Source organism: Lates calcarifer, linkage group LG8 (assembly GCF_001640805.2).
Source record: "Lates calcarifer isolate ASB-BC8 linkage group LG8, TLL_Latcal_v3, whole genome shotgun sequence".
NCBI lineage: Eukaryota > Metazoa > Chordata > Actinopteri > Centropomidae > Lates > Lates calcarifer.
In genome coordinates, this window is record NC_066840.1 from 8801491 (window position 1) to 8826876 (window position 25386).

A 25386-nucleotide genomic window follows, 5' to 3' on the forward strand; every position below is an offset into this window, starting at 1 on the left:
GCAGAAACAGGGCAGGTCAGGGCTGGTGTTGGCAGTGAAGGTGTCAGGGCCTGTCCGGTGCCTCCTTTAAATCTCTGCATTCATCACCTGTCGTCCCTCCCTGACTCCCTGACCCCTCTGGTTTCACCCTGCCCGTTCCTCTTTTCCTGCACCAGTGCTTCCTCCTCTCTTCATGAGGAGGAGAGTGGCAGTGTAGAGGGCTCAGTGACACCTCTCATGACAGCAGCTGTCAGTCTCTCCTATCAATTACACCGGCTGACTGACGCCCTCTCCGACCCCCGGGTCCTAGCTTTTATTCGCCCTCTGGGACTGTCTACCAGTTACAACAGCACCCACTTCTGTCCCGGTCACACTGACTGATGTAGAGCCCCCATTTCTGTCCAAAAATTACCACCTCCTGCACGAAGAGGAGAGCAGTGTATTGTTAGTCAAACACACAACTTTTGCTCTGAATGTCACTTCATATGTTGCACACTATGTTGCGCATTTTCACGGTGAAGATATGACTTGTCCCAGGGTTTAAAACTAAATCTCCTACATAAAAAAAGTCTCCGCGGATGGAAAACTCCACTGATCCCAGCTTTGCCAGATCTGATTTAGATCCACCTGAGGGGGCAGCGTGTGGCGTGCGATCCTAGAGACGGGATGTCTGGGGTGGGGAAGGATTAGAGGAGACTCCCCCTGGCTGGCTGGGGTCCTAGAATATCTGAGGGGCTCTCCTGTCTGTCTACGTGACCATGTGTGGTACAGTTGATTTTGTATTTCATACCCTGTGAATCAGTGTGCAGCCTCAGATTTGAACTCCCTTGTGTTTCATGTCTTTTACTTTTTTACTTTTAAGGTTATAGTTTACACACTTTCTTCAGTCTTGTTTTAATTTATTTTATTAGCATGTTGTTTGCTTTCACTTGCTCATTAAAAAACTTTGTGAGTCTGCATCAGGCAGTTATCTCAGAGTCTTATCTTCAGTTAGCTTTATAGCATCATTAACTCACTCTTTTAGATATTCACCACTTATTCTATACCCTTTTAATGCTCTGCATCTCCACTACAAAACACTGGGAACATGCTTGCTGCTTCTCCGTGACCTCTCTCCTCCTCCTACTGTGAACAGAGCCACTTGTCGTGGCCCATCCCTCTGTTTGTTTAAGATCAAATGGAGGTGGAACCTTACATCCTTAAAATGAAAAACACAAATAAGCTGTCATGGGTTAACCATATAATTACTAACTGTACATGTACTATAAACACAGTGATACAAGTGGGAGGATTTATGTTGTTCCATAGGCCTGAAAGTGCACACACACACACACACACACACACACACACACAGATTCCACAAAATAAAACAAAAATCTACGTATGTGGTGGTCCTCTTTTCTTTAGATTAATATGGCCAGTCATTCACCTCTTCATGGCCTCCCTCTCTGTTTCTCTGCATCATTCAAATGGCTTTCCTCACCAGTGACAGTTACAGCATAATTGACCTGTGGCCAGCCTTGAGCAAATAGGACTTGTGTTGTGTCCCGTTCTCACGCAGAAGTCATCCACTTTGTGAAACCTTTTATCCAGAAAAATGGATCATCCATCACTAAACCCCCACCCCCACCCCCTCTCTACCCACCAGTTGCGTAATAGGCCGTACCTTGTGAGTCAGTCAGTCATGGTGGGGGGAACACTTTGTCCGGAAAGAAGGTCACCGCCGGAGAGTAGAAATCAGCCTCTCACCAGGCTCGGGGCACAATACACCACTGTTCACCCTAAAACCAAAGGTCTCCACTTTGCCGCCGTCGTATAAGCAGCTTAAGAGGAAGCCCGTGTGTTTGAACTGTACCTACTGCACCTGTTCTCCACAGGCTGACGGTTCATACGCCACAGCCAGCTTATTATGGTCTTCCTCTGTGTGTGAGAACTTTTCCCTTTCTGTCTTATTGATGCCGTTCCAAGTTATGTAACTGCACACTGTGACACAATAAAGGATTAAATCAACTTTGAGAAGATAAGCTTCATAATAATAATAATACGCAGCAGCAGCAGCACAGAGCTGGTTCTCTGAGGTGTTTATGTTCCATATGTAATCTCATTCACCATCACCAGTTGCAGTGTTCATAGTTATACATGTAGCTAAAGCAGTTCAGTCCAGAGTCTCTTCTTCTCCTTTGGATCTGTTTATTTTCCCTCTCTCCCACATGGTGATTCACGAGTTCCTCTCATATAGCGACCGTACAATTATTTGTTCATGTGGTTGTTTGAACAGTTTACCTCTTGGCCTGCCTCTGTCTTTTCCCACCCTGTTCTTTTCCTCTGTAGGTATCCTGTTTATATGACACACACAGTTGTAGAAATATTACGGAAACTGGGACTCATTTCAAGATACAATGCATACTTGATTTGAGTGTGTGCATGAAGGAAAGGTTTTGACAACATTTTGTAAATATTGTCATTCTAACCTAATGTTGCTCACAGTTGGGTTATTCCATATGCCAAGTTGGATTTCTAAGAACTTGACAGGGGTGTTAAGGTGTTTTTTTTTCCCTTCTTAATTAAAGATAATTGTGTTACTTAATGCGGGTGCAACATGTGCAATCATGTCTGGCCAGTTGTAGTGTGTATGTCTTTGTGCGTCTGTATCTGTGTGTACACAGCATAGGTAGGAAACGGGGTGGACCACAGCAGCTGTGGAAGGAACAGGGAAGGAGTCGGGAGGAAAAGGCGTTAACTGCTGCCTGTTGGCCGCCACATCCACTGCCCTTGCCACAGGGTGCAATAAAGCATACGCTGGAGACAATTTCACACACACACACACGTATGCACAGTCATAAACAGGGAGACCATAATGACAAACTACAGAGCTGACCTTGTAGATGTGCTGACCTACCTCTTGTAAAATGTCATAGCAAAAAAAAAAAAAAAAAATGACAAGGAGAATTTTGGGCTGAATCTCCAGAGTGATGGCTGTGGTTTTACTTTAAATGTGAAAACCAAGTGAAGAGGATAATTGAAGTAAAAGTGCTAATCTGTGTGGCACTGGGCGACTGTGGTTCAAGCAAAAGACACACTCATTTTTGTCACAGCAAATTTGCAGCAATCACACCCTGTTCTGGCTTAAAATTGAGCTGTTCAGTACATGCAGGCAATGATTATATCATTATCTCCTCAGGGTCACACACCCTTTGGCATAATATATTAACTTTTTTCATTTTACATGATGTAACAAACCAAAATTCGTTGAGAACATTTAGTACACATCTCCAACAACACAATTAATATATTTTTTTATGTTTTGTTCTTGAACTTATGAAACTAACTCTGTACTATTTTTGTAGTTGGAATAAGGATAAGAGTCATTTTACTCCAGCCAGCGTGGGACAGTATTCACACACAGCTGTGGTGACGAGGCTGCCAGGGTCAAAGGCCACCAAGAGAGCAGGGGGTCATGAAATCTGCTGTACTGTCTAATATTGCTCTATGAGCATTGCCAAAAGAATTAATTTGCAAACTTTCATCTCTGAAATTTACTGGAAAGTCACAACATAAGGGAATTATTTATTTTTGATTTATCTGCAAGCTGTTCAAATTCAGAGGATTACATCCTCCCTGTTTCCTGTGTTATCTCTTGCAAAACAATTACAGGAATCACAGGGACTTTTGTCTTGCTGACTGTATGAATGAAAAGTGAAACAATATAACACTGGGTACAAGGTCAGGCACTCTCTGGATTTCTCACATGTAAGATTTATATGAAGCAGTAAATCTGATGATTTATATGTCCCCCCCCCCCCATGGTGAACACACAGTACTCCTGCGCAGTTGCTATCCGAAATCTGTCAGACGGCAGCTGAGAAGTGCACTTCTATGTAAAGTTACAGGTGTACTAAAATCTTACCTCCCAGCTCTGTACTCTTGAATGATCTTTAACCTTCTCTCCCCAGAGCTCTGGATTTCTCCTTGGGTTACTCCTCAGACACAGCCCCCTGAAAGATGGGACCAACCAGTGGGAAACATGGGGGTGAAAGGTCAGAGGTTGCTGATTCAGAAACAAGGATCAGTGAGGGAGTGGATGGGGTGGTGACCTTTGACATCACAGACACAGAGTTGCAGACTCCAAGTCTTTAACCACCAATCAAGTTAAAATTACTCACTATGTGTTTGCATCTGTAGTTAATTACATATTAATATACAACTAGTTGACAAGTATACAATAAAGCTGTTGAGGGGCCTAGTGTCATAATGTGTAATGTTCTGTCAACTACACTGCCATTGTTCAAGCAGGTACAGCACAGGTGTAACAGTTTAACAATTATTTTTGATGATATTAATTACACCTTTGTCTTTCCTACTAGGAAATGTCCGCTGTGAAAAAATCCTATGTAAAATCTTCTCACAGTCTACAGAGTCTGATGTTGCATTCCTGGTAGTGTTTATCTGTGAGGGGGTGGTTTAATTTTCTCCCAACCAACATGTCTTTTTCTCAACACTCATTTTGACTCATCATAACAGAGAAAGCACAGTTGGAAGTGATATCATTAATAATGGCACTGTTCCATTTGAGTTTCCATTTTGAGCTCAATAAGCCAGGCCAGTGAGCAAGCACAAAATGTGGACCCGGGAACTGACACATCTAAATGGAATGCAGCCGTTATTAACGTTAATTAATTACATTTGTGCTTTTCCTGCCTTATTTCAGTCAATACTCCTACTACTATGCTAAGCAAAAGTTGAGCAATTTTACAGAGAGCGGAAGTGCATATTGGTAACATATGTATAACAAAGACTAATCAAATAGGCGACCATGAATGACCAGATGTCTTGATATTGGAAAATAACTATAAAGGAAAATTCCAAATAATGTACTCTGTTGATTTGTTATGTCACACTTCATTATCACTGTGACATGGACACTTACCAAAGAAACACTGTGTTTAATTAAATCTGTGTTTAATTAAACCAAGACAAATAATTAATGCAATCAAGAGGAAATGGTAAACACTGTATCCTCCATAGCCAGTGTGTTATTAGCCAACAGTGGTCGACTTCCTGGCTTAAGTTACAAGCTAGCTAGCCAATTCAAGCTACTGGCTAACACATGTCCTGTTCTAACTCTGAGAGACAGCTATATTCTCTGTCTTTTTTGTTTGTTTGTTTGTTTGTTTGTTTTTTCTAACCAAAAGATCAAGAATTTAACTAGCTAAAACTCTGCTGTGATAACATGAGGACAAATAGGTGTGTTAGGACAGGTTGAGAACCATAATGGTAGCTGACATTTTGGCTAATGTAGCTAGCAACTGTGTGCATAGCCTAGCAAATCTTCACTGGCCTGTGTCTGAGGTGGGTTTATCTATTTACCTATTTGAATCCAAAATGTGAGATGTGGGCAGCAGTCCAGAGGCTAATATTCATGGGCCTGCTCTCATATTGTTGTTGGACCAGCAGGCTGTTGGGTGAGGCTTTCAAGTCCCAGAAGTGGAAGAGAGCTGAACAGTCCTGTGAGGGGAAGTGAATGTACATTAAGAAATGGATATTGGCTCAGGCTGGAGCATTGACTTAACTACAAGTGTGCATGTTTTCTCCAGATAAGGGCCATTATTTTTCCATCAAAAATAGAGAAAAACACAACCATATGAAGGCTGAAGGATGTCAGCTGTTCCAGCAACTCTAAAAGAGAACATAACATATCAACAACTGCATGCAGGAGGACAAATAACAAATGTTGACCCAAATGTTTAGTCGCTTTGAAGTGTGGCAATTTTCAGACCGAATCAGGAAAGAGAAACACTTGGACAATGGAGACTGTGGCAGCCCTGCTGTCATGTTTGCTACAGTGTGGTTGAGTGACTTTCAGTCTCTGGCTGTAGAGAACAGTGTGGCTGGGAGGCTGGTTACAGAAACAGGAACTATTTACTAATTTATACAGATTGAGAGGGGCACATAAAACATATGGAGGCAGAGAACAGAGCAGCTGTGAGTTTTTGAACAGCATAATAAAGAGCTGATGTTGGCATTGATCAGTTTGAAACTTTTCATAGATACACTTCACTGATTTATCTCTCACATTCTCATGATTTACCTGTTTGAATGTCATTAATCGTCATTAATAGTCTTGCGATTTGTAAAGCAATATTATTATTAGGCCTGTTGTTGCTTCTGTTGTTATGTTACAGTTGTTAAATGGAGGGAGAAAAAATATGTTGTGACATAACCAGCAATTCAGACATCCCTGCTTATGTGCTGTGTGTGCAGGCCTGTTTTTTTGGCATGGCCTCAGTTTGGAGCAAATCCCCTTTTTGTGATACACAATGCTTGAAACCAACTAGCTCATAATTAGCATTACCTAGCAAAGTCCTGCCCAGTGCACCTGGGGAAATGGGAGTGGAAGAGGGACTACTGAATGAACGGTTATATGGACATTATGTAAATATGCAGCACATTGCACTGTGTCTGATTGTTATATACTCTCACAATACCCGATGTTAAAAATATTCAGCAGCATGTCCCATCAATGGTCATGTTCGCATATTTATAATCTGATCTAACAAAGCAAGAGTGGAGCATAAAACTGCACAGCAGACTTTATCATTGCTGTCAGTTGTAATAAGTACCCTTAACCTTATCTGCTATTTTTATGGGAGCACTGTGTTATTATGGCCCATGGAGCACTGTGGCTGCACAATCTGTGGCCCTCCCCTGTTTTTACACCCATGTCAAGCACCTGGTGGGAAATAGCCTCAGAATTAACGTTGAGACTCAAACATGTCATTACAATTCCTCCTATAAGCCTCTCCTCCATACATCTTACTTTGATCAGTGAAAAATCAAACATGGCGTAATGTATAGGGAGGGACGTGTTGTCTGTGTTTCTGTGTATGCCAGATCTGTGAGCATATGTGACTACCAAGTGGGAATACAAAGGATCCATTTCAGCACGTTAAACCAGCTTTGGCGTTTAGGCCTCAACAAACTGCACTTCAAAGGAGTCTCCACGTCAGTCAGGGATCGGGGTCCCGCGTATGAAAGACCCACTCTGTGCCCAGATCTGTGAACCTGGACCCTACAGCTCTGATGTTCCACACAGTGGCACCCTTCTCTACTTTGATGCCCACATTGTCACCGAGTCCTATGGAAGTAATCAGGCGTGCTCTGTTTATGCTTGATCACAGCACCAGCCGGAGCTGGACGTTACGACTGCCGTGTCTCATGCGCGACTCCTCTGCGGGTCAGTGGAGATGACTGAGATTGGCCTAAGATACACAGAATTCACTGTGGGGTCTCCTGTGCAACAAGAACCAAAACAATGATGTCGCCAAGTCGAAGCTGAGAGGGGTGTCCTACATGCACAGAACTGCTGCGAGGGTCTGTGATGTGTAGTGACTGCAACTCTGATAGGTCTACTGACAAGCATTAATGTGGGTGCAAATACAGAGAAATAGCATCAGTCAAATGTATTCAGCACAGGAATAAACAGAACTGATTCACAATGAAAACAAAGACAGTAAACAAATGGGCAAATAAAATATTCTGTGTCTTGGAAGAATCAAGTCAAAGCTTTTTGTTTCTAAAGTTACTGCCTCCCTCTCCTCCTCCCTAGATCTATTCTTGACACCTCCCCCACTCCTCCTCCTCCTCCTGGTCACAGTTGGAAGACCATTAAGAATGCACTGTAGTACATCCCCCCGCATGCTGAATGAGGGAGGCGTTAAACAAGAGCTTTAGCATTATCATTCACGTAAGTGTGTGTCTGTGTGCGTGGGTGTGTTTGTGGGATTGACGCTTGTTGTGTCTGCTGCAGTTGTGTGTACTTTGGACAAGCCCTTGGATCACTCAAAAAATGAATGATTTCCACATCATATTTGGATCGTGGTATAATTAACTAGTTCCTCTCTGTTAAATTTTGTTGTTCTGAACACACAAACACAGCACCTCCTGTTAACTCTTTACACTCTCTGGGAACAACAGGCAGGTGTGACCAGTAACAACAGGATGACAGGGTCCAACACCTCTGCTCCCCACTGACTTCCTCTCACACCCCAGCTCCACATTAAACCATACCCATACAATCCCCAGTGTGTCTGCCAAAGTACATATGTGCACAAAAAATGTGTAAGTGTGTATGCTCTGTGTTTGTGTCTGTGGGGCTGATGTGGGCTTGCACTCTGGTTTTAACCCCTGAATACCTTCACTGAGTTAATCCATTTAACTGTAGAAGTGCTCATCTATACAGACAATTGCAGTTAACCCTAAACAGCCGCTGATAACCTCTAAGCCCAACCTGTGACCTCTGACCTTAACCTCAGGGCTCTTCAAACAAGACATTGGCCTCTAGGGATTCAACACACATATCTTAATGGGTTTCTTTTTTCTGTTTTGCTTTCTCCTTCTGCATCTATCTCTCTTCTCTTATATCTTGTTCTCCTCTCTCTCTCTCTCTCTCTGGTTTCTGTGTATAGGACCGGCCCAAGATAATCCTTTGAGTCTGTTTCCTTTAGAGCCCATCCTGAGTTTTCACAACACAGAGCCAGAGGCTGCTGTGGAATACATGTGAGGGATAAACAGAAATGCAAAGATCTGTTTATCTAACCTTCTGCGGGCTGGGTGATACTTCTCCTGTGTACATTGTTTTAAAGCAGACACCCAGAGTCTCTCATTTCTTATAAAGCACTACATCAGTTACTGATAAAAAGGATTTTAACTTTTTATTCTTTCCATTGCTCACAAGAACACTTTTGTTCTCTTTGAAACCTCTGAAGGATAAGGCTAGTGACAGATTCAGACAACTTTATTGATCTTGAGGAGGGGCAATTCATTTGTTTATACGCAGTTCACACGCACAACTGCAGAACTCACAGACAAACAGAGGCAGCAGACATATAGTGCATGGATCAGTAGGAGGGAACAACGGGCAGCAGTTACATAATAACAATGCATTAATCCCTCTCTCTGTACTTTCTGGCCCATTTCCTCCATCTGAAGATCTAAATCTTTGAAAACTGGTCACAAATATATTGTTTTTCAAAAGGAAAAGTAGTTTCTGAAAACAGCTGGAAATTGTTGTCTTTTAAAGAGGTTACTCAAACAGAAATAAATAGTGTATATGCTGGGGACTATTTTGTGCCACAGATTGAGTGTACAAGCAGCTAATCATGGCAGCAGGGTGGTTCATGAATAAAAATGAATTCATTTTTGGACAACACTGGAAGTGTATGGAGAATAAGCTATGTATCTTGGTAGGATCAGTTCATTATTTGTTTTGGTCTTTTTTATGGAATTTGGAAATTTCTGCAATAAGAAAAACTTATGTTTTTAATATCTATTGACAGTTACTTCTGTAGAGAACCAAACTTTTGGTTATTTGTCATACTGAAATGTGCAGGGAAACTGTACGTTTTCCTTAAAACAGCAATATAAATACAAAGTATTTGCATACAGAGTCATTGAATCTCTTTTTTAGTGGATAAAAGATATTGTCATAAATCTATAGGTCCTGCAGAATCATGTTTTTTTTTTTTTTTTTTTTTTGTTTTTTATTTAGTTTTTTTTCTGGCATTTTACCATTTATGTTTACAACCCACTGCAGTCAGAATTATGCAAGGGAAAAAATGGGGGTGTGATTTGTTCTAAGTTTGAGTTGTGTGTGTTTTGGTGTGTAGTGCTTTAGTTGTCAAGGGCAGAGAGGCCGTTACACTGACACAATGTTTAGACCTTTGACTTGACATTCTGAAAATCTGAAGCACTCTCACATTTTCCAAAGCAATGAGAGTGCAGGGTGTGCCAACAGATTAGTATAAATTCAGAGCAGTGTCTTTTGTAAAAGCCAAAAATGGGGAGCAGGTTGAATAGGGTGTGTTACATTTGGGTGAGCTATAGGTAATAATGTGAGTTATAAAAATAGTAAATTTCCATGTCCATTGTTTTTTTTTCCACCCATCACTCACTGCCACTTAGGCTTCCTTCCCGCCTCTTGGTAACTTCTTTAGATCCCCTTCAACAGGTTGAGTGGTTAATGAAGGCTCAAAGAGAGTGATAGGAGGTAATAGTGGGTAATAATACTAATTGGTGATTGCAGTGCTTCTAAAGTGGAATATCTGTGTGAGTAAACAGGGGCCTGGTTCTTTTCAATGAGCTCAGCCGGAGTGCTCTCTCTTTCTCACAGCACAGCCTAGCAACAGCCTGTCCTTCCATTTTACTGGGTTTTGACCAAATAACTCAGCTGGCCATCGCAACTCTGCATTGGTCACTCATCCTTTTGTTGCCACTCTTTTCTCCCTCTGCCAAACATGCCAGATCTCCATGTGTCAGAGAGAGAGAGAGGAAGGAAGGGAGAGAAGGTTTGCACGTGATTTCCAGAGAGTAGAATAAACCCCATGCTGTCTTCCCATTCATCTGACCCACATTAAGTCATCTCTCCCTCATCCTGCCCCTCTCCATTAAGGCTTTTGAGATCATCTTGTCTTTTTTTTTAGAAGTGTTAAACTGCAATTGCCTCGGACAATAGCTGTTTTTATCATGTTTACGATTCACCAGATGAGACCAGTGAGCCCTCATGTCAGAGACAACTTCATACTCTTAGCAATACTTAGATCTTAAAGTAGCTTAGCATAAAGACTGGGAGAAACAGGGGGAGACAGCTAGCCTTGCTCTTCAAAGGTAACAAAGTCTGCCTACCAGCACCTCTTGAGCTAGTTTATTAACACACAGACCTTGTTTATTTAATATGTACAAAAACTTATGTGTGTGGTTTTACTGGGGGTTTGTGTGCCAGTCAACCCCTTGGCCTGTTTACAGTCTTTACACTAAACTAACTGGCTGAGGACTGTAGTTACTTACTGAATGCGCATATATAAGTGTGGTTGATCTTCTCAACTAGCTCTTGGCAAGAAAGCAAATAAATGCATTTGCCAAAAAACCAACCAATTTCTTAAAATTATCCCACATCTTATATTCCACTCATTAATTCCTGCCGGCACTATGACGTGTGCCCCACATGTCCAGTCACCCACACAGCAGCTCCGGCCTCCAAAAGATTCCCCCATAACACAAGAAACTGGGCCTTGGGCTCAGGGGGTTCTGGAGGCCCAAGGGTGCCTTGTTTTACCAACAGCTTCAGTGCTGCAGCAAAAGGCCGCATTGTTATGCAACAGTTTAGTGAGGATGAATAGGTTTCAGCGCAGGACCAGTGAATGCCAGAGGAAAGGATGGGAAGAGAGTAGCAGCCAGGTTAATCCCAGAGGGAGTCCCCTTGGGGCCTGGCCCTCATAATTCCTCCATGTTTTCCTTTCAGCCTTAAATATGTTGGCTGAATGTCTATCGGAGCCGGGGAAGGAGGAGAAAGGAGGAGGCTGGGATCTGTGGGTCCAGCAGCAGAGCGGGCTGGTTAATCCCTGCTAGCCCCAACACAAGGGCCGGCCAAAACTCTGGGGGTCCCCCCTTCATTTTCCTACTGTGTTAACCTCTTTACTGCTAATCTCCTCTCCTCTCCTCTCCTCTCCTCTCCTCTTCTCCCCTGCCAGCATGGGCACCCTCAGGCACTGTCTCTCTCTGGGTGACATCACTGGTTGGCATAGAGAAGCAGGGGGAGAATAATTAGGTTTAGATGGCTGAAGTAATTGTGTGTGTGTACGTGCATGGCGAGTGTGTGTGTGGTGATGTAGAAGGGAATTTGCAAGGCTATACTCAACACGAAGCACGTAGATGTTATAATCATTACTCAGATGGAAACCAGGGGAAATAATGCAGTTTATCTGAATGCTATAACTGCAAGGTTTTATGCAGTACAGGTAAAATAAATAATGCAATCTATATTTAATGAACAAAATCCTGAGTTCAAGCAAAAAAAAAAAAAAAAAAATGCAATCAGTTTGGACTAGGATGCACAAAAGTCTGCAGTTTTGCGACTGAGTTAAAAAAAAACTAATCACAGCCAAAGAGACATGAAAGGAAGAATATGTGGTTGGGTTTGAAGTTAACTGTGATGGTGGGGGAGGAAGAGCAGGAGGCCCTGCTTTAATAACTCACTATAGACTCCATACATGACCACCCCAGCAAAGCCTATCCGTTCACTGCGCTTCGTGCTATATACACAGCCTACTTAGGGAGAAGCCTTTGTTTGTACGATGCGCTTTGTCAACCCCTATTTAGTGGCTTCTTTACAACAGGCCCAGCCCTTTGAATATTAACTGTGTGATCACTCTTGCCACACAAGCAGCCGCTCAGGACCCCCTGTCAACGCAGGCCCAGCTCCCCTGCGCTCTGCCCCCGGGCTTTGTGCCCAACCACAGCTTGGTATACAGACTCCTGTGGTCTCTCATCAGCCGGTTCGGGAGAAATTTAGTTTCCATTTCTTCACTGACATCATTTATGAAGCGCTTAATTCATTCCACATATGAGGAGAGTCTAAACCAGGGATCAAATGTAAGAGGAGTCTTAAATTTCACCCCCCCCAAAAAAGAGACAAAGACATGCAAGAAAAACATGGGAAGAAAAGGGCTGATTCGTCTATGTCGCTTTATGTCCCTCTGTCATTGTGAGCCTCTAGTGGAGTGCGACTGTAGTTCTGGCTAGTGTAATGACCGTAGCAGCTGGGGCAGGAAGGCGACCGAAGGTGGGACAGTCTGGGCTAGTGTTTTTGCAGGCCAATAATCCCCTTTATTGAGTCTCAGGAAATCCTAATTGGAGTCGGAAGTGGCTCTAGTGGCCAGATGTGCAAAGACAAACAGAGTTGACCCCCCCACCCTCCCCAAGGACAACTGACCACAAGCACCTCAGCCTCCCTTCCACCCTGCTGATTTTAATTTAAGCAAACCACACTCACACAATGCGCATGGACAACTGGCCACAAGCACCTCCACTAGCATCCCCCACATCCAGGCTGGGGAATTTAACTTTTATCACAACCCGACAGACACACACGTGTGCGCAAATGCATCCAATGTTGAGACAGTAGACAGCTTGGTAAACATAGCAAAGCGTCAGCTGTGTACTTAGGACCGTCTATGAAAACAAAGCGAGATACAGGGTTCAGCAGTGTCTCTTGTCTGCTCTCCAAATCGATTATGTTCAGAGGGACCGTGGCTAATATTGTTGCAAAAGCACATAGGGGGAAGTCTTAAACAATCAATGTACAGGAAGCTTAAAAAGAGAGACATACAGAAGAAAAACTTCAAACATACAAGTCTGTTCTGACAAAGAGATGAAAACCTGAAAAAGTGAAAGCTTCCACTCTATAGTGTTTTCTTCTCTCCACAAGTTTGACTCACAGTCCTCTCATCTTTCTGTCTCCATAATGTTTGTATCATCGTCCAGTGGCCTGTCTGTGAACCCTTAGAGTCACATTGTGCAGCACCAGCCACTCTGTGTCTTTTACTATCATATATAACATATCATATATAACATATGCACTGTATGCATGCATATATCAAGTTTGTGTGTGTTTGTGTGTGAGAGAATTTCAGGGAAAAAAACAGGGCAAGACGTTGAGAGTGTTGTCTGTGTTGTCTGTGTTGTCTGTCTCTTGCTGTCTCTCCTTATCAGGCCGGTGGTCTGACCAAAGCCAGAGATCCTTGTCTGTTGTGGAGAACTGCACGTGATCTGAGAGCAGCTGGGAAAACCAAGAACTATCTGAAGAAGCTGGATTTGATTAGGAGTACCTCCCCAGACCTACTGTCCCAGTCTGGGATCAGACCCAGGTGTGTGTGTGTGTGTGTGTGTGTGCATGTCTATACATGTGTTCAGTACCCCCGCAGAGTCAGTCACACTGACCTATTTACTCCACATTCGAAAATGGCCAAGAACCAGGAGGCGGACCAGCCGTCACCAGAGGCAGAATACGGTTACATCAATAGTTTGACATGGAAAGAGTTTTACAGCCACTTTTACACTCTATATAAATGGGACATCTGGGCAAACAAAAATCTATGGTATTGATTTCTTTACATCCGGATTCATTTCTGCAGTGTGAAAAGCCATTTGCAGCAGAGGTCACTGTATAGAATTTGATCACCATGAAAAAAGCACTGTGTAAAACAAATACCATTTTTGTGTGTTTTTGTCTGTGTGTGTGTGTGTGTGTGTGAGAGAGAGAGAGAGAGAGAGAGAGAGTGAGAGAGCACCAATAATTATGAGTGTTAGGGGAGGAGGGAGCTAATAGCCTTCACCTTTACGTAACCCTTGTGGGACTTCAAAGCAAGATTAAGAAGGAGAGATGGTGAAGGGCTAACACTTGCTGCATGGCTGCAACCACCCCACCAAACTGAGCACCCTGAGCTTCTGCAGGGTTGCTGGCATTGGGGGTCTCAAGTTTTAATCCGTATTTTTCCATTTAGAGGAAAAAGGCAGCAGTTTTTGGAGATGTTTTCCTGAACGCTTCATCAAGAAAAACGCCTGTTTTTCACCAACATATGTCTCAGCAGCGCAATCTAACTTGAATGTATCCATCCCGTCTCACACTCACACACACAAATCCTACACATGAACCTCCTCATGTGCATTCATTCACTAAAGAATGGGCCAACTGAAGCACAGGCTCTGAAGCTCACTGTTATGCCAAAAAAAAAAAAAGGGGGGGGGGGGGGGAGGAGGACCAGGCTGGGAGTGGGCCTGTAAACACATCACAGACTGTTTTGTCTCCTTGCAATTTAACTGTCTTGGCGAAACAAGTGAGGGATGCCAAGTTAACTCCTCACTATCCTTTAATCACTGTCGCAATGTCAATGTCGCGCGAATGCTGGCATAATATGTGGAGTTGTGCGGGGTTGTTCAGGGCCCTTTATGGACTATAAAGCCGCCGTCTCTCAACAGTGGCATTTCCTTGTATTCTGAGAAGTGCACTGTACTCAGAGAAGTGAGTGACTGAATAGAGAGTGAAGTTTCCTGAGAGAGGTTTATTCTGGCACAGGCGCACTATAACATGCCCTGCTGCACAGGAGCAACAATAGCCAGATCTTTGAGGGTCGTAACCCCCTAATTACCGCAGCCCCAGAAGTGATGACGACCGCCTGTCAGCGTGGCCTGTGAGAGCGGGGTGGGGGTGGGGGGGGTGGGGGGGGGGGGGCTACCTGAGCCGGACCCTGGGATCAACAGGTGACATGGGCCGGGAGCGCTCCAGCACCTCGGATGAAAGGTCGGCGTTATGGGTCTTGCATCCCAGCACCTGGGCCATTTCAGCACCCTAGAGGGACTTCTAGCCTCTTGGTTTTCACCTGTGCCCCCCTCTTTCTTGGATCAGGGAGGAGACATGGACATCATTTCCCATGTCTGATAGCCATCTGCTCCCTCTCTCAGGTTCTCAATATCAGCCTCCTCTTAGCCTGATCAAGGCCTTCTGCACCAATTACAGATCAGAGTCCTTCCCACTATGATGATTAGCCTGAAATAGAGACTTATCAAGTTGTCAATACAACTCCTGGCAGCAAGCTTTTCTGTACAATCTAATCTGGCAACCATTGTTATAAAACACTATAGTAGATATGAAGGCCATTAATTCCTCTGAAAGATTAAATGAAAAAAGAGTTTAAAGTTATTTGTGTTGTTGAGGGTCTTAACACTCTTAATCCATCTTTTTCCTCTTGGCAAATACACCAGTATTTCAGTCCGACCAAAACATCCTCTGAGTCTAAAAGTGGACAAAAAGTGGAGTTAAAGATCGAGTGTGTACTTCCCACCTGAAAACCCTAAATCCGCCCATGGGAAAAACTGGGAGGATACAATAAGGGCATATCAGCGTGCGGGGGCGCGCCTGCGCGTTCCCGCGGAACTGTGTGGAAGTTTCCCTGCAAGTTGAGAAAGACAAGAGGACTGCTGGGAGCGGAGCGGCACAAGTCACCAGGAAAAGGGGAGATACAGCAAACAAACAAAAAAAGTGATTAAAGCGAGTTTTTATGACATTTCCCTCTTTTTCAAATGAAAGCGGTGGCTCCTGTTAGTGTTTGTGGAGTTACCTCACAGGAGACGAGTCATCAACGGCAGGTAAGTGAAGTAACATGATTGGGGTGTCCTGAATCAGACATGAGAATTACTTAAACAGTGTGATGGTAATCTGTAATTGAGGTATAATTTTAATGCTAGATAAACCTATGTAAAATACCGGATCAAGAGAACCGTTTTTTTTCAGTTTAAACAAATGTCAACATGAAAATTGCCGCAAGGTTTCTTAAATCGCCTGAAAAAAGTCATAGCTGATGTTAATTTTGCGTGTTCTGTTTGCGTAATTACTCACTTTTCCCGTTACTTTCCATCCTTCCCACGAGTTCTTGAGTAATAAAATCTGACAAATGAGTTTTCCCTTGTTGAAGATACACATCTCTATGAATGATGGAGGCTGAGATTTCCACACCGACGGGGTAAATTTTTTTTTTCGCAGCGCACTCCCGCGGCGCTCGGCGGAACAGCTTGGCAATCAAGCGCATCCCTGAAAAGTTTCCCCCCCGAAAAAGTTTACGATTCATGTTGAGAACACGAGAGAGAGAAGACGAGAGGATGTGTTTTTGGTTAGACGCAAAGCCGTGTCATGATTAAAGACTTTCCCCAGAACCAGACACCTGAAACCTCTGAGTCACTCTTAATTGCATTACTAATCCCTGGCCACTTAAAACTTGCTGGTGCAAGTGCGCACAACTGGCTCTCAGATGTTAATCTCCCATAACGCGGAGGGGGGAATATTATAAAGTCATGTTTTCTCGAGGCAGACCCTCTACTTCGCAGCTTTGTGGTTTAACTGTGCATCTTAACGCTGCCTGTGGTGTCTCCATATATTCTAATTAGAAGGGAGAGGGCGCATGTTGGAGGTGTGTGTGCATGCAGTGAGGTGAAACTGAACAGGACGGGACAAGCTGTTCAAACAGCCTACAGAGGTGGTGGGAGGGGGGTTGGGTGGGGGCAGCTTGCCCAGCTAGTACTTTCCCAAAAACGCCTTGAACTTCAGCTGAAAGTTGAAGCAGGGGTTACATTTTTAGCTCCAACTACTTGTTAGATCAGTCAGTGCAGTGGAGCCGTGCTAATGAAAGGAGAAATCAGGCCAGGTGTCAGCTCAGGTGAGGTCATCTGCCTCAGTTCAAATTGCCCAGGTTACTAACTGTGGCAGACCTCCAGGGTTGCAGTGATTTCCTGTCTCCTTCTGTGCTCAATATTGTCTGAGGTAAGAGTTTTATTTTTGTTGTCTTGTTTCCCAGACTGGAATTACTGATGGAACCTTTGAACTACAGCTAACTGGGAAGTGGAAAGGACATCATTGACTGGCTGAGCAGAGACTGTTCACCCACTATCATCCCCACCCACCCCACCCCCACTTCTTCTGGCACCCAGGCCGCATCTATGCTCATCAACCTGTCGGTGGCCATCAAGGAGACTCGTGCCTTTCATGGAACACAGCCTGCCCAGCCCGCCGCTGCCCCTGAAGCTGTGGAAGTGACAGCCATGGATTCATGCTCAGCGCGGGTCGCTCCTCCGCCGCCGCCGCCTCCCCTGGCACCTCCACCGCCTCCGCCGCCACCCCCTCCTCCCCCACCTCCACCTGGACCCTCCTCCTCTCCCTCCTCCTCCTCCTCCTCTTCGCCCTTCAGCCGGGCGGACAGCGCCCGTCGGAGCCGGCTGAGGAAGCTGAACTGGGAGCGCATCCCCAAAGAGAAGGTAGAGGGCAGGAAGAGTGTGTGGAGCGGGGCGGCACCGGGCGAGGACGAGTTCCCCATCGACCTCCATTCTCTGGACGAATTGTTCGGTCAGAAAGACAGCAAGCCTCAGGACAGGACCAGCACCCTGAGACGCCGGTCTGCTCTGCTGCGCTGCAGGTCCCCTCAGGACAGCCCGGAAGAGGTCAGATCACAGAGATGGCAGGGATATGTTTCAGTAATGAATGAGGATAGTGAGATTTCTTGCCCTTTTCCTTCCCTTATTAGTGTCCTTTTCCTTCTTACAGATCTCCTTATTGGACTCCAAACGCAGTATGAACACTGGAATATTTCTCCGCCAGTTCAAGATGTAAGTCTTCTCATTCTTGTCCCTTCAAGTCCCAGTATCTTTGGGTTTTGTTCTGTTGTTTTTGACATTTCACAGCAATCAGCAAGCTTGTCATTAATGAATAATCATAAATTGCAGCCCTTTTCCAACTAGTCTGGTAAACTTGACCAGTTCCAGCTTTTAGCTGTTTTGTCTGCATTTGCTGGAGGTCACCATCAATCAAAACTGGAAGTAGTTCTAAGTGCAGGAAACAGAAGTGCCCAGGGGAACAGCACTTCACTTGAGATTGAACTGGAGCATGCAGCCATATATCAGAACCTGGACAGGTGTCAGAAGTGTGAATTCTCATCAGGAGGGAGAAGAGGGAGTCTGGTCGGGTATATTGCAGGGGACAGGTGCAGGGGAGGGTGCACCCTGACCAGCTGGACTGGTGAAAGGGGGAGGAGGGGAGGGGTTCCTCGAAGGAGGTGGGTGGGTAAGTGGCCGGGTATAGCCGTAGGAGTCAGAGCTGACACCTGCTTGCCACCCGCCACCCCACCCCTTTAAAAAACATCTAATGTTAAAGCTACCCCCACCTACAGGGAGAGACCCCACTGGTGGCCTGTCATATTTGCCTGGGTCAAATGAAGCAGCCCTATTTTGGTTAGAATGGTTAAAGTGCACATATACATACAGTATGGCACCTGAAACATTGCTATTGATGTTTGAAATCATGTGCTGGTACAAAAAGAATTAGAGGAAAAGAAAGTGCTGAGTTGCTATAATGTCATGCCTCCACGTGTGCACCTCTCAACCGAAGAGCACTTCTTTTCTAAACTAGATTTGTCAGGACTTGCAAGGAAAGCCATTATGTGAAAACAGCCTCTTCCGCGCACAAACATTTGTCTTATTAGGAGCTTATTTGCTCTCTGTTCTCAACTGAGACAGAGCTACTGTTCAAATGTGGGTGTAGTTTAAACAAAATATGGCTTCATATTATCAGTGTCTGAGCAGACATTTCAATATCTTTTTATTATGCACGAATTCTATTTATAGGCTGTTTCACTCAGCATTGTGTTTTCAATAGAACCAGTTGGGACAAATAGCAAAGACGGTTTAACCACTCTTCTGTTTTTAAAGGGAGTGCTTATGAAAATATTTTTTTTCTCAGTATACAATGGATGTGTTTGTGTTGTTGTCAGAGAGTTAGATGTGGATGTGAATGTTTGTGAATGAGGAGAATTTGTTTGAGAATAAAGGCACACACACAGTAGCATGCACGTATTGGGAGTATGAGCATGTGTGATGGGCTGTGAGATGGGGGGGGGGTAATGGAAAACTGCTGGAATAGAGGACAGATGTGTCACTCGGAAGAAGTAAGTCAGAGGTCAAACAGTCAGTCGGCTCAGTTTCTGGTCTTTCACCTTGACATCCCGAGGCCTCTCAGGCGTCTTCTCCGCATGTCTGCTTTTTATTTGCTCAGTGGATATGCCACTCCATGTCGCCGGCGTGGCGTCGACCGGCCCTCCCTCCCCGACACTTTGACTGATAAGAATAAGATAAGCTTCAATATTGTGTGATCAAGGCAAAACAAAGGGTTGATACTGCTCATAACATGAGTTTTCTTGGAGGGCGTTGTGTCTTTTCCCAGGCTGAAAACTCCATCGCATGTTGATGATGTCATACTAAAAAATGTGAATACTGACGTTTTTTTCTGCAGGCCCGCTAAAGAGATAGTTGAGGATATCAGGCAGGGTGCTGGGGACCGTTACGGAGCGGAGAAACTCACAGAGCTCTGCAAATTGCTGCCTGACAGTGAGGAGGTAAAGTGCCTTTTTTGGCATAGAAATACAACAGCGACAACCCCCCCCCCCTCCTTTCCCATCCCCATTCTCTTACTCATCATCTGGCTCTGGTTAGGATGATCAAAAGTTTGCCATTACACCATGTCGTATGATGTGGTCTGTTCCCACTAAAGCAGCACGCTGAAAGATATTGGAATTGACTGTTAACGGCATGTTAGTTTTAGTATCCCAGATTTTTTTTCTCTCTCTCTCTCTTTTTTTATTGGAGCTGCTTTCCAGATTTTGCTCAGCATCTGTTCTCTTTCAGGAGTCCCGCCTGAGGAGGTTCAGTGGGGAGCGGAGCTGGCTTGGAGAGCCCGATCTTTTCATGCTGCTGCTGGTGGAGGTCCCCAGGTAGCTACACCCCACCTTAGCCTGAATAAAATTATCTCCAGTCCCAATACTCTGACTCCTCTCTTTTTTTCCTGTTTATTTTTATGGGGCACTTGTCTTCCTCACGTGCTTCACTTTGCGATGACATTCGCTTGTTTAACTGATGATTGATCAGGAGTGCCTTTTTGTCTCTGTCATCAGTCACCCCTGTCCATTCATCCTCCCGTCCCTCTCTTTCCTCTTCCATTAGTTTTCGGCTTCGTCTGGATGCCATGATCCTGCAACAAGAGTTTGACCCCGCTGTGACCTCTCTGTGTGTGGCAGCCAGATGTCTGAGGGAGGCAGCCAGAGGTAAAGTAACAGCAGGGAGTTGTGTACTCCTCTGCTATAAAGATCTAAGTCTGTTTTGTCCTTTTAAATGCTCCCATTTAGTGTGTTGATATGTGGATCCAGAATGATTTAGGAGTGATCTGCTATCTGTTTTTTTCGTATCAGAGTTTATTTCATCAGTCAGCTTGAGTGTCAGACCTGCAAAACAAAGCTGCTGACTCATTTCAAGGCCTCGATGTCAGCTGCATGCACATTCATACTCATTATGCCTCAACCTTGAGAGACAATACTGAATCTCTGTCTTTTACCCGCCTAGAACTGCTGAGCTGTCCTGAATTACACTCCATCCTTCGTTTGGTGCTGAAAGCTGGGAACTATATGAACGCTGTGAGTGCTTCTTTACTTTATTTATTTTCTCTTCTTCAGCCTGACAAAGCAGAGCCCGTCCCTTTTTTATCTGGTGCACAATACACCAGTCACTCGGGGTCTGGGTGTGTGTATTTAGGGACATCACTCTGACTGCGCACCTGGGTTTTGTATCGTTGTTTGTTTAAAGTTGTCACATGTTGTATGTGTGTGTATATGTTATTCTGACCTTGTGCATGACTTCTCAGGGTGGATATGCGGGGAATGCTGCCGGTTTCCGAATTTCATCGCTGCTCAAACTGGCTGACACCAAAGCCAACAAGCCGGGCATGAATCTGCTGCATTTTGTAGCTATGGTAAGAACAAGAGCAAGTTAGATCCTGAATAAAATAAATATATTAAACAGTACAGTGGGATTAACTTACTGCTCAAATATAAAGTTTAGGACAGTGTATAGGTGCTGCCTATGATGAGGATTTGTATGATGTATAAAGGTATTTGCTCAAACCTGTACATTAAAAGTGAAAAGGTGTTAATCTTGATTGCTTTTGGGGAATTTAGTCCTAACAGTTTTTGCAAAAAACAAACACTTCCAACCACCAAGTCCTCAGAGAACAGTAGCCGCTCAAGACCCTCAAACCAGACTGCTCCACAGAGCATATGATTTAGTCAACATTAGCAAATTCTGTGTTGCTTCTTTCGAAACAATAACTGGATAATCATTTGTGTTTGTCTCCACAGGAAGCTGTGAAAAAGGACCAGAGTTTACTGTCATTTCCCAGCCAACTAGGCCATGTTGGCTCCGCCTCTAGGTCAGTCTCTTCCCAAAAACTCAGATGTGATCAGTGATCAGCTAGTCTGAGAGAATATACGAGCCCTGCTTAATAACATTAAAAACGAACATGGAAAACGTAATGTAAATCTATTGCATTCTTGTATCAGAGTGAGACACCCAGCTGTTGGCAACAGCTTCGCTGCCTGAGCAAAAGTGGGTCATGACAACATTGATACTCCAAGCCAATATTTGAGCTCTGCAGGAGAGTTTTGCACTGTTTCTGATTCTTTCTCCCACACACTGATTATCTGCATTGTGTTAAGGAATGACGATCCTTATTCAGCTTTTTATAGTAAAGCATATTTTGCATGCTACTGCCTTCTGTCTTACCAAGTCGATTGAAAAAGTTAAATCCTGCACACTTTCAGATTGGATTTAGATTTTTTTTGGTTGTGAGACCTTTGTAAGACATAATGCACAGCTGTTTCTGTACAGTTTTAAGCATAATTTTGTATTATGTCTTCTCATTCCCTGCAGGTTAAGTGAGGAATCTGTGCTGGAGGATTTATCCAAGTTAAAAAGCAGAGTGGTTGCCCTCAAGGCAGACACCCAGACTGAGGCAGAGATTCAGCAGCATACGCAACGTTTCATAGAGGTATACAACATTTTGTTGTTTTTCATGAACACAGTCTTAATAAATAGATTCAAGAATGCACGAAGTAGAAAAGTCTTTCAAAGGATGACATGGTAAAATATGTCTTTCCATTCTTGTGCAGGTGGCTGAGGAGCGTCTGAAGGAGGCAGAGGATGAGGTAGAGGGCATGAGGATGTCGAGTCAGGCTCTGGTGGAGTTCTTCTGTGAGGATGACAGCACTTTCAAACTGGAGGAGGCTTGCAGGGTCTTCCATTTGTTTTGCCACCGCTTCCAAAGAGCTGTCCAGGTTAGATCCAGAAGTCCATTGGAAAGCTGTACTTTTTCATAAACTGGTAGATGCAAAGATTTAACAAACTATTCTTTTTCTACAGGAGAATGCAGAGCGGGAGCTGAAGGAACAGAAACGTCTGGAGCGTCAGCGTGAGATGGGCGAGAAGCGTCGCTCTCTGGCTGTTTGTACGAGCCTGGACCTGGGCCCGAGCCTCGCCAGAGAGCCTCATGGTCAGGAGAACCAGGACGAGCTGGAGAAACTCCTAGAGAAGAACTTGAGCTATACTTGGAGTCGTCGCAGCCTGAGAAGCTCTGACTCCCGCAGACACTCACACCACCTCCACAATGACGCCCACCTCCATAACTCGTCCATTCTTAAGAGCTTCCCTGAGCTGGGCAGCAGCCCGACGTCAAACAGTTATCACTCAAACAGCTCTTCTGACCATGAGAACGCAACTGTGCTTTGTAGCTCTCCAGAGACTGATGGAACATGTTCCCCTACTGACCAAGAACCTGTTCTGGGCAGAGGGAGCCGGGCTCAACTCAGCCAAACGACCAACCAGAGCATGGGAGCAGTTCAGGACTCGCATGTTGCTACATTTAGTCATTCTCAGCATGGACGTACCTTCACGGTCAAACAAGAGGGGCCTGAGAGCATTTCTTATGCGCTGCAAGGCCAAACAAAGGAAACAGGACTTGAAAAAGAAGCTGAGACTTCACATGTACATGTGGCTTTGATGAACACTGACTCTTCACCGAGTTCCTGCACAAACCCTGCTGCTACAACTGCTCTATGCATTAAAGCCCAGCCCTCTGCTCACAGACATAGATTTGGCCTGCCAGTAACAGATCACTCTCCTCAGAGTAAATCTAATGGCTCGCCTGTCAATGAGCCTGTACCTCAGTCTGTTCATACGAGTGGAATACCTTCTCACAGTGAGACCAGGGCTGGGCTGCTGAGGTACCAGAGATCTGAGAGCCAATCACAACCATCTGTAAATACTCCAGATAAAGCCCAGTCACAACCACAGATGAGAGAGATGTGTGCTGCGACAACTGCTGCAATGCCTTCACCTGATGCGGGTCCAACGAAGCAGGCAGACACAGAGGTAGTGTCCACACCTGTGGATGAGAACTGGATGCCCTCCAGCCTACCAGAGTTCAGCCAGTTGCAGCCAGAGGAATACTCTGATTTGCCATGCCCTGAGAGGGAGATTGCAAGATCGTACCGCGTTGGTGAAACGCTGGAGTGCCACACTTTGGTGAAAGGTCTCCGATCCTATGACGCCCTGTCTCCCCCAACCTCTCCACTCCCACGACCCGCCCCTAGCCTCTGCTCCAAGTGGAGGAAAGAGAGGGAGGTTGACCTTCGAGAGGGGGCAGCTCCAGGGTCACCTACATCAAAGGAGGAGATTCAAACCATGAAGATCCCCGTACGTAGTGGAATAGGATCCAAAAGAGGACTTATGTCACGTGCAGGACCTTCCAACAGCACAGGCATTCCTAGGGTGCGCTCTAAAACTGAACCTTCAAACGGTGCCTCAGCCCCTACAAACCCACCCACCCCTAGCCGGCTGTCTGCTTCTCGAAGCATATCAATGCGCTCGTCTCCCATCACTCGGCCCGCTGCTGTTCAGGTGGAGGTGAAACGAAGTAATAGCACACGGGAGAGGACTGTAAGTGAGACGCAGACTCCAGGAAAAACCACCCTGACTCGAAGGACCTCAGACAGGTCTGTTACTGAGAAGGTCCCAGGCAGCACCCAGCCAGCCTTTGTCAGAGGGTCTCCTCTCCGTGTGTCAAAACGGCTCGCCCCAAACTCTGAGACTCAGGTTTCTCCCCAGCCTCGCACCGCCCACAGCCCATCGTCTGCCACGGCCAAGACAATACGCACAGCTGTCATATCTGCAGCCCGAAATAAAACTGCCAAGACCACGAGCACGAGCGCCTCTCCTGCTAGCTCTAAAATCCCTACAGCTTCACGGATACCTGGTCCCAAAATGCCCCGGGCTGCTGCAGCTCAGCCACTCTGGAGGTGATGGAAGCAAAAAAGTGCTGTTTGTCAAATCTTTTCATGCCTTTTATCATTTGTCTAATTCATACAGTGTGGGTATTCATGAATGGTGCAAGTCATCCGTCAGATGATTTCTGGTCTGAATCTGCTCTCTTTCAACTGTAGCTCATCTAAATTCAACTCTTATGAATGAAATTGTATGTAGTTCTGAGCGCTTAGGTTCTACACATGTAACACAGAGCTGCACTGGGAGCATCTGCGATACTTTATCTCATGTGTTTCACCCACCTCTAGAAAAGTAGAATACCTTCTTTAAATCCTACCTCTTTTTACATCCACTTGTGTCCTTTGCAGGCAATAGGACACTACAGAAAGACCCATGTGTACATGTAGAACAGTTTAACATATATTTCATGTTGTTAAAATGAATTCAACCAAGTGAACACTATATGGCTGGAGTGTCCTTTGCAACAACTGTTTCAATGACACTGGCATTAAAAAAAATGTTTTTTTTCTCTTTATTCTATTTTAGGAAAGTGTCCAAACGTTTTGAGTACTGTGACCCCCCCTGCTAAGTGATCGTTGCATCCTCACACTAAACTCGGTACACTATTGAACTGTTCATCCTCTTGTCGCCTTATCGCTCTGATGCACTTTACAAACTGAAGACGAGGCTGCGAGGAGATGATTACTGTAATTTCTCTTTTATATCAAAATATTCTATAACTTTATTGAATGGCATTGGTTGTTATTCACTGCATTATGTGGATTTGTAAATAAGAGAAGATGAATAAAGATGGAGATGTGGATAGAGGTGTTGTCTGTTGATGAAAAGGTGCTCATCAGTTGAATTAAAAAGTTCCAGTCTGTATTACTG

The 25386-nt window shown here is 44.7% G+C and overlaps 1 protein-coding gene across 2 annotated transcripts; it reads left to right on the forward strand.

The window, feature by feature from the left end:
• The first annotated feature begins 15686 nt into the window (after nucleotides 1-15686).
• On the forward strand, nucleotides 15687-25320 carry fhdc2 (FH2 domain containing 2). Of its 2 annotated transcripts, XM_018675674.2 has the most exons (13): nucleotides 15687-15957; nucleotides 17160-17799; nucleotides 17903-17964; nucleotides 19643-19745; nucleotides 20035-20120; nucleotides 20350-20450; nucleotides 20746-20816; nucleotides 21044-21151; nucleotides 21537-21607; nucleotides 22108-22225; nucleotides 22347-22511; nucleotides 22597-24530; nucleotides 25042-25320. In XM_018675674.2, the coding sequence occupies exons 2-13, from the start codon at nucleotides 17302-17304 to the stop codon at nucleotides 25082-25084; spliced, it is 3360 nt and encodes a 1119-aa protein (XP_018531190.1). In that variant the 5' UTR covers nucleotides 15687-15957; nucleotides 17160-17301; the 3' UTR covers nucleotides 25085-25320. The 2 variants fall into 2 exon arrangements, with proteins under 2 accessions (XP_018531190.1, XP_018531194.1); XM_018675678.2 differs by having other exon boundaries at nucleotides 22597-25320.
• The last annotated feature ends 66 nt before the right edge of the window (nucleotides 25321-25386 follow it).

Excerpts from the sequence above, each read along its gene's own strand:
- fhdc2 (XM_018675674.2), top strand. The coding sequence starts at position 17,302 with ATGCTCATCAACCTGTCGGTGGCCATCAAGGAGACTCGTGCCTTTCAT. Across the intron at positions 20,451-20,745 it reads TCTGAGGGAGGCAGCCAGAG|AACTGCTGAGCTGTCCTGAA; the intron begins GTAAAGTAACAG and ends TTACCCGCCTAG. Across the intron at positions 22,512-22,596 it reads GCTTCCAAAGAGCTGTCCAG|GAGAATGCAGAGCGGGAGCT; the intron begins GTTAGATCCAGA and ends CTTTTTCTACAG.